This window comes from Orycteropus afer, unplaced genomic scaffold, assembly GCF_000298275.1.
Source record: "Orycteropus afer afer isolate SDZICR_OR568_19922 unplaced genomic scaffold, OryAfe1.0 scaffold00067, whole genome shotgun sequence".
Taxonomy (NCBI): Eukaryota; Metazoa; Chordata; class Mammalia; order Tubulidentata; family Orycteropodidae; genus Orycteropus; species Orycteropus afer.
The window spans coordinates 4487983-4497143 of NW_006921654.1; the positions used below are offsets into that span (position 1 = coordinate 4487983).

General features: G+C 58.3%; 1 protein-coding gene across 1 annotated transcript; it reads right to left on the reverse strand.

Moving 5' to 3' along the window:
* Positions 1–1262: 1262 nt before the first annotated feature.
* Positions 1263–6782, reverse strand: ESRP2 (epithelial splicing regulatory protein 2). Its single transcript, XM_007940287.1, has 15 exons — positions 6585–6782; positions 6368–6496; positions 4755–4868; positions 4532–4646; positions 4133–4231; positions 3853–3907; positions 3674–3784; positions 3468–3600; positions 3346–3388; positions 2887–3188; positions 2560–2772; positions 2260–2458; positions 1921–2107; positions 1431–1596; positions 1263–1352 (listed from the first exon to the last, which is right to left on the reverse strand). The coding sequence occupies exons 1-15, from the start codon at positions 6780–6782 to the stop codon at positions 1263–1265; spliced, it is 2154 nt and encodes a 717-aa protein (XP_007938478.1).
* Positions 6783–9161: the final 2379 nt, after the last annotated feature.

Consider the following 9161-nt stretch of genomic DNA (forward strand, 5'->3'; position numbering starts at 1 on the left):
CCCAGAGCTTGCCAGTAGCACCAGACCTCCCCTGGGCCTGGCGGCAGGAAGTCCTGCTTTTGATATTCAGAACAGACTGTCATTGATAAGACTTAAGATGGGCTCAAGTTGAAACCTTGTATTTTATAAAATGGACATTCAGTTTTAAGGAACTGGTTCTCAGTTATGTTTACAGGACTTGGGACTGTGTTTTCTTGTACGTTTTGTATTTTAAATCCTTTTACAGGAGTGCAGTACTCCTTACACAAATACAAAGGGAAGAAGAGCCAGCAGTCCAGGCTCCTCAGTTGTAGTGCTGAAATAAAAAATGGTGACAGGTCGATGGTCTCCTGCTTGAAATCTGTCTGCGTGTTCCTCCTCCTGGGCTGGTGTAGAGCCCCTCATTCTCAGGGCCAAAGCTAAGTGCACTGCAGCTTTTAAAAAGTCCCCTGGGCCAGGAACCTTAGTTTATTTTATAGAGGAGAAGGTTGAGTTCCAAATTCTTTGCAAGGCTTCAGTTCTGCACCCTTTAATGATGCAGAAGACATTCGACAGTGTCTGCTGGGTTTAGGACAGCAGTCCAAGGTGTGCTTGAAAAATAGGCAGAAAGTTGCCTTTAAAATTCAAGCCTGAGGCTTTGTTGGGGGCCTTTTGCCCCCTAGTGTTCTCTGGGGATATTGCAGCCCAGTCCACCAAAATAGCCTGTGGTTTTGCCTTCTGAAGCTCCTTGTGCTGAATTGGAGGGGGCCTCGTATCCTTCCGTGAGACTCTGCCTCTTTAGCCCCAGTCAGAAGGGCTACAGGGAGGCAGAACATCAGGAGTCTCAGCTGGACCCTTGATTCACCCAGAAGGAGTCATATCAAAGGCACAAAGGCTTACATTTAAAAAAAAAAAAAAGCCTGGTGTGGACCTGCCAGTCCTACAGAACCCATGGGCACAGACTATATCGAGGACAGACCAAAGGCCCTCCAAGTGCCATTCAGGGGGGCCCAAGTCAAGCCATCAGGAGCAGGGTAGCACCGTTCCACACCTAAGTCAGGCTGTCAGGAGCTGGTAGCACCATTCCACCCCCAGACCTGCATGCAAGGTCCAGCCTTCATCTTTGGAAAGAACAGGCAGAGGACTAAGTGGGGGATGGAGCTGGGGCTTAGGCTTCTCTGGGTGCCTTCTGAGAACTTTGACAAGATGGAAAAAAGCCACCAGGTTGAGGCACTGGTCCTCTGGATATAGGAGGGCATGTTGGCTGATGACAATAGCTAGCTGTTACCTCCTGGAGCTCTCACCTACAAACACACCCACTCTTTGGGGGCCTGTAGCACAGTGCGAGGTGGGTCACCAACAGGTACAAGACTGGTGTAGTCATCGGGAGCTAGCTGCAGAAGGGAAAGAGACTTAGGGCAAGGAGCTCAGACTCAGCCAGGCCTCTAAACCCTCCAGCTGTACAACCTCACCTGGTAGGCTTGGAAGACACTGAGCAGATCCTTCACACCAGCTGTGTATGGAATGCCCTGCATACGAACCAGGGCTCCTGGCTGGGACAGCACGGAGGTGGGAGCAGAGGCCAAGGCAGCAGGGGGTGTAGTGAGGTAGCCCACAGTGGTAGGGGAGACTGGGGGGCTAGGGTAAGAAAGGCAGGGTTCACTAGTCTCACCTGTGGCCTGCGCCAAGGCCTGCTGCCTTGTGCCCCTTGCTTCTGTGTTGTGTGCAGCTCTGTTCCTCCTCCCTAAAAGCCCCGCCTACAGTCTCCTCACCAGTCTAGTTTGAACGTGGCACTAGAGAGCCTGTACTTGTCAGTCCCCTATCATTTCAGAATAAAATCCACACTCCAGTAGACCTTAGGGTATCTGGCCCAGGAAGGGGATGAGGACCCCAGCCCCACCTCACCCCCTGAAGCCAGGACGGGGATTATGGGATTGTCTTGGCAGCAGGGTACCTGGGTACCTGGGGTAGTAGGCTGTGTAGTTCATGTAGAGCTGAGTGGCTGGTCCTGGATAGTAGGCAACAGGGGTGGGGGTGGCAGGAACCCTGGCTGCTGGGAGCAGTGCCGAAGAGGGATACAGAGCTGCTGTTTCAGTGGGAATGAGGGCTGGGGGGGCCTGGAAGGTGGCATAGGTGGGTGGCGAGAGGCCTGGAGGCAGAAGTAGACAGTGCATCTGCAGGGAGCCAGCACTGCCCTGGGTGGGGCAGCCAGAAAGGGAGTCCCGGCTGCTGTACAAAGTAGGGGCTACAACAGCCTGGCCCCCACATGCCTCCTCCTTCCCCAGCCCCTTGGGCACTCACAGGGCAGCTTGCAGGGCGGAGGGGACATGCCACTGCGGCCCAAAGTGCCCCCCATCAGCACACGGCTCATCTCCTCTGTGGAACAGGGGACCACCTCCACGTAGCGTTCCTTCATCACCTTCTTATGGCAACGCTGAGCAGCAGCTATGGCCCTCTCCGCCGAGGTCATCTGGATGAAGGCATCGCCTGATGGCCGGCCCTGTTCACAGTCTCATGAGCATATGCAAAAGTGCCTTATCCCTAACAACACAACCCTCTCACTACAGATGTGTGTGTGCCTTCCACCGATAATAACCTCACCTGCTGGTTAAGTACCATGTGCACACCATGGGGCCGGATGTCAGCCGCTGCCTCCCCTAGGAAGCTCAAGATGTCTTCAATGGTGGCTGTGTAGGGCAGTCCTCGAAGACGTACACAATCCCTCCCGGTCCCAGCTGCCAGCGGGAAGGGGATGGGTAGCAGTGGGGCAGTAAGGGAGGGAAGGAGTGAGTTGGATGCGTAGCGGTTTAGAACCTGGTATGGAAGGCAACAGGCTGGTCATGGCAAGTAGGGCAGGGGCACAGGGGACCTGAGGACCACCCTGGGGAGGAGGCACGTGGGTGTGAGAGGGAAGCCCCAAGTGCTCACCTGCTGCACCTCGGCTGCAGTGCTCCGGAAGAGTTCAATGTAGCGCTTACCCAGCATACCCTTGTGCCTGCGCAGAGCAGCCTGTGCCAGCTCCTCACAGGCAAAGAGGGCAAAGGCATCACCGGTAGGCCGGCCATCAGGGTGGCGCACAAAGAGCAGCCCATCAGAGCCCCCAGTCACTGGGCACTCTGGCCCCAGGAAGGCCAGCACATCCGCTGGCCCAGCTGAGAAGGGCAGGCCCCGCAGCCGCAGGATCACCTGATCCTCCCGTGACAGGAAACGGACCACCTCTAATGATGTGCCTGGGTGCAGGACATGGCAGTCATCTGCTGAGTTCACACCCTCCCGAGCTGCCACCCACACCTAGCACGTGGGATCAGAGAGCGGAGAGGAGCAATGGGGCAGTGGGACATGGATCAAGAGCCAGGGGATGCTAGGGCCTGTTGAGGGCACACTCACCCCCTGCGATCTTTACAAACTCCTCCCCTGTGGCTTTATACACCTGTGGTTAGAGAAGAAACAGCCCATGGGTCTCAGGCCACCTCAGCTCTGTCCCACCCCAGGCCCAGCTCAAGCCTCACCTCAATGTAACGGACGCCCATGTGGTGCTTGTGCCTCTGAAGTGCTAGGTCTCGCTGCTCACGGTCCACGAAGCGGATGAGAGCTTCACCATTTCTGCGGCCTTGGGCATTGAGGCAGAGTGCTACCCCGCCCCTGGGGAGCCAGTGCTTGTTAGTGCCTCCTAGGCAGGCCTGCCCTCCCAGGCCATCCGTCCTGCCACACTCACCTGGCAATGTTGAGCCCTCTGAAGAACCGAGCCACATCCTGGTCTGATGACTGCCAAGGTAACCCACGGGCCCGTACTACAGTCTCACTGTCCACCACATCAGCCTTGCTGCTGTGGAGGCAAGGCACAGGATCAGAGTTGTCCAGCTGTTGTCACCCACTCCCCGATGCCATACTCACCAAGGCCCTGTCTCATATTTCTGCTTCACCACCTCGGGCTTTGAAAATAATTGACCTGAGAGGAGATGGCATGGGGGTCAGCAGGGTCTGGTGGAGGGAGGGTCTCCCCACCAAGCACTGCAAAGAGAGGACAGTTGAGGGGGATGAGGAGGTGACAAAGGGATTTCCACTTTGTAGTTTCTCAGGGACAGTGACAAATGGGGAGAAGAACTTAGAGGAAAGTAATAGATAGGTATTTCCCCTCCTAACCCTGAAAGCAGGTGACGGGGTGAAACCTTACCACTTGGACCGTCCAGCAGGTGGAGGATGATGGCTACCATTGTCTTCACTTCCCAGACTCCAAAGTCATCTTCTGTGGCATCTGTTTCCAGCCCCAAGTCTATGGGCAGTGAAGTCATGATGAAGAAATCCCCGCATGAGAGGCCCTGGGGCAACCAGCATGGATCCTAACCTTGGCCACGCCTGGGCCCAAGTCTTCTGCACAGACACATGCAGAACCCCAACAAACACATTTGTTTTAGCCCAGCTCATGTAGGCATTTATAGGTCCCCACATTCCAAATGGATCCCAGCACAGACACAAAGACTTATATATGTGACCATATAACCCACCAGCATGTACATACTCAGACACAGCCTCCAGCCACCCCTCTACCCTAGCCCTGCTGGGTCACAAATACCCTGTGCCATGGTGGCCACGCTCAGGTCTCTGGTGGGGCAGATGGTTGGGTGCTGCATATGGAATTCTCTGCGGAGGTCGTAGAAGGAGAAGAAGGTGTTGGGAAGCACCAGGTTCTGAGGGCACATGGCGAGGAGGAGTTAATGGAGGAACTGAGCTGCCCTGTCCACCCCCATAGGAACAGGGTTCTGAGAACTCCCCGCATTGTGCCCTGGGTGGCATACCTTCCGGGAGGCCTCGGGGTGGAGGACCTGTCGTAGCAGTTGCTGCCCGTCAGTGCAGAGCATGTAGGGGCCCCCTCCGAGCAGGGCTACATCCCCACTCACCAGCAGTGAGAACTGGAAGTGGGAATGGGGAGGAGACACAGACTCACACCTGGGCAGGGCAGGGACTGGGGGCAGGAGGAGGGAGGGGAAGGCTGCCAGGCTGGTTCAGCCAGATGTTCAGCCCCACCCTGCCAGGGGAGGAGGCCACCCCTGCCGGGTCTGCCCCAGTGCCTCTCCCCCAGTCCACTGTCACCTCCTCCAGGCCAAATGAGGGCAGACACACGTCACCCAAGCCCCCATCACATGAGAAGAGTCTAGAAGTCTGGAGTGGAGCCAGAGCAAACACCTGGTGGAGTGGGACTAGCAGGTGGGAAGGGGCGGGGCAGAGCAGGTTAAACCTGTACCTGACCAGGCACCACCCTCAGACAGGTGGGGGAGGCCCAGGCCTGCTAGACTGCTCATGGTCAATGGCAGCCCCGCCTCCAGATCTGACCAACCAAGGGGCAGAGAAGCTCCAAGGACAGAGCTCCACACCTGGACGCCAGGGACAGCCTGAGCTTTGACCCCCCTCTCTATCGACCAGCTGGCACTGAGTTGTTTGCTCACAGAGGGGGTGGCACTTCTCAGGCTGCCCAGCCCCTCCCCCAGCCACCACCCCTGCTGTTGAACAGGTATAAGGACCCAGCACAGACCCCCGGACCTCCCTCTGCCAATTGTGACAATCTGAGGCTGGCCGAGTAAAGGCAACACAGCTGTGCTCTAACATGCTTCCCCAGTAGGGGCTAGTCTCAGAGCCCTTTTGGAAGAGACCCAGATGCAACAGCTTTGTGCCTCAGTTTGCCCACCAGGAACCACCAGAGTCGGAGGATCAGAGTTTGTGTCAGTAAGGCTCTTAATCTTATTGCACTCAGCTAGAGTCAGGCCAAGTGTGGGCGCATAGTGAATAAAAGAAAAAGAAAACAACAGTGGGCACCACCTCCCACTGCAGCCAGTGCAGCGCTCCAGCACTCAGCGAGCTGGTAGCTCCCCGGCAGGGTCCGGACAGCGCCCACGCCTGGCCAGCCGGCGGGGCAGGCCTAGACCAGCAGCTTACACCTGACGGCGTCTGCCTCCAGGGCAAACACCGCCCTACGCCCCCGCCTCAGCAGCTCCCAGGAGGGCTGGTGGGCCGGGAACGCCGGCAGCAGGGCAGTGATCTATGGCCAAGTCCAGGCCCCTCAGTCCTTTCGGCTTCCGGCTGCTACTCTGGGACACCAGACCCGGCAGAATCCCAGAGGAGTCTCAGCCTAGTTCCTCAGCCGGCCGGGGACTCTAGGAGGGTTCCCACATTCCCCATTGCAACCCTCCAATTGTAGTGTACTCTGGAAAAGGCGAAAAAGCGCCCCCAGGAAGACACGAGGCAAACACGGACAGATGCGGGAGTCGCTTAAAGTTTCAAACAACAGGAACCCGTCCTACCGCCCGAGCCAGTTGCTCGCGGCGCGCCAGGCCTCGCCGCCTGCTGCCTCTGCGGCCGGGAAATGTCCCCGCGGCCCGGCCGTGACGCCACTCACACCAACCTCGGAGCTCACCTGCTGCAGGACCTTGTCCAGCGGCTCTGCCCGCGCCAGGCTTTCGGCGCTAAGGCCGCTTGCCTCGCGGCACTGTGGGCTCAGCTCGGCCGCCTCGGCGCGCACTAGCGACTTGTGCAGCGTCCCCACCTGCGGGCGGCGGGGAAACCTTATCAGCCATTGCGCCCCCTCAGGTCCTGCAGTACCCCGGGGGCCCTGCTGCCCCTTTCCATACTACCTGGCGTCTCCGCGGCTCCACTGCTTGCCAAACTAAAAGGATTAAGTCGGTCTCGTCGGAGCCCAAGTCGGGCCCCAGCCCACCAGCCGTGGCCCCGAACAGTACGACCAGGAGTCCGGGCCCGGGGTAGGGGTCCGCAGCAGAGTCTGCGGCGGGGTCCGGGCCGGGAGGCGGCGGCTGAGGCGGCGGCGGAGTCATGGCCACAGAGGAGGGGGGCGCTCGGCGGCACACACTCGAACCGACGAGGCGCACGCACGCACGGACCGACGGCGGACGCGAACCAGCTTGGGCGGGACACCGTGTGTCGGGGGCGGCACCTGCTGCCTGGCTGGTGCAGTGGGCGCTGCCGAGACGCGCTCGCAGCGCCCTGCGGGGCGGGACAGTGCGGGCCCCCGCCCTTTCTGGGCGAGTTACCTGCCGGCTCCGCCGGCCACGTGACCGGGGGCGGCTCCAGAGAACAGTAGGGGAGGGCTGCCAGAAGCCAGCCCAGACTTCACACTCTCATACTTTTAGTTGCGTGCTCCCGGCCCTGTCAGACTCCTGGACACCCCCAACCCCCAGGTACCATGAGACCTCTGCAAAGTAACGTGCAGAACTCGGGGCCTACCCCAGTCCTTAAGAGTCATAGGGAATCTGTGGGAGTCACCAGGAATCAAAGAGCTGGGGAGGGGCGTTGTCACCAAAGGTTGGTTCTGGGGAAGAAGCTGGAGATCATCTGGGGTCATTAGACCAGTGGGAGGGAAGGGTCAACAGAAGTCACAGGGCTAGGTTTGGCCACCAAGGGACGAGGACCCGGACCGAACTCGGCTCAGGGAAATGCCCACGATGCCGAAAACGTCGATGTGGGAAAGTGCGCAGGATCTGTGCTGCGGAAGGAGAAAGGCCCTGTTCCTTGCAACCTAGAACTGCACTCTAGATCCGGCAGAGTTCAATGGTCGGGCCTGGACCCTGACTACTCCCTCGTTCCTGCCTGTTTTCCTTACGTGTGCGCCTGACGATGGGGAAAGGCCTAGGGCCTGTTGCCTGGAGCTCGTGAGCGCGCGCGGGCGAGTGTGGGCCTAGCGACGACTGTCCTAGGCAAATACCCCAGTTCAGACAATCCCACGTTGGGGACTCCCTAGGCCCCTTCGACCGGCCGAGTTTGGTGAGGTTCTTTCACGACGCTTTTCCAGGCCGCCTCGGACTTTACCGAATTCTCCAGTTTACTTGATTGAGAAACTGAAGGAGAAACCAGCGGGAACAGACATGGGGTTGCAAGGCCAGCCCAAGACACCTAGACCTCGCACTTTCAGAGAAGCCGGGCGCTGCGTCGAGCGTCGAGGCCTTTGGACAACCCAGAGAGCTGAAGATGAGAACGCTTCCTCAGCTCACGTGTAGGTAATCGGGGTGGGGTGGGGCGTCTTCGAGGCCCAGTGACCTGACACAGCAGCGCGCCCCCTACCCCCTACTTGGCTAAAGTGGCGCCTGGGACGGAAGTGACTCGCGCCGGGTGATGGCGGCGGGGAGGGAGTGGGATGGTGGACCCCCTGTCGGGCAGTTTTGAGCGACTAGCTCTTCTTCTGGAGGAGGCGAACACGAGAGCGTGATCGTTCTTTCCCGACGGACTTCTAGGACACCTCCCCGCTGTCCCCAAGCCCAGAAGCGCTGAGCGAATCAAGCACGGGGGGAGGGACGTTGCTCAATGGGCCTGGCTCGCTTCCTGATAAGCCCGGAATGTCAAATATTTGTCCGCGAACCAGCGCTAGGAGCAAACTTGAGGTGCGGTCCCTCCCCCACCACGCTTGCGCTGGAGCGCGCCTGCGCGGGGCGGGTCTTCCTCTGGGTCACGCCTCTCTAGGCAACTCCCCGTCGCCTCTGCGGCACTCTGGGGACTTAGAGGTGGCTCAAGAGACATCCCCAGGGTGTGTCGCTCTTTCCTCGTCTTCTGTCTGGGCTCCTGCTCGTACAGGACAGAACCTCGGTGTCCTCGCCTTACCATCCGGGCCCTGCTCGGTGTTGATCTCGCCCTTCCTGGCGTCCGCATCGTTTAACCTCAAACCTTGGCACAAAGCCCTTTCCTCTTCCTTTAGCGTTGGACTCCACGCGCGGTTCTCCGGGAAGCCTCCCTCTCTAGGTGACCTCTCCCATACGCGATCATACATGTCCAGGTCCTCGCTGAATGGCGAGCCTGAGATATAAGGCTGGCAGCGTGGGACAGCGCCTCCCAAGGCCGATTCATCCGGCCACCCCCATTGTCAGACTTCCAAATGAAATCTCAGGCATGTCTGACATCTCCACCCACGACCTAACACTTCCGTGCTTTTCTTGAAAACTAAATTAGTTAAAATAATGTTCAGAGATGGGTCTCTCCTCATGCAGAGCAAAGAAGAATGAAGAAAACCAAACACACATGGAAACAATTAGTCCAAGCCACTGGTAAACCGCGGGATCCTTAGCCTATAGGACTATGAGACCAGAAGAACTACATGGTGCTTGGCTACCACTGCGAGGATCTCTATAGGAGATCCTGGATAAAGTGGGAGAACAATGTGGCACAAAACTCAAAATCATTAAAAAAAAAAAAGGACCAACTTTGCT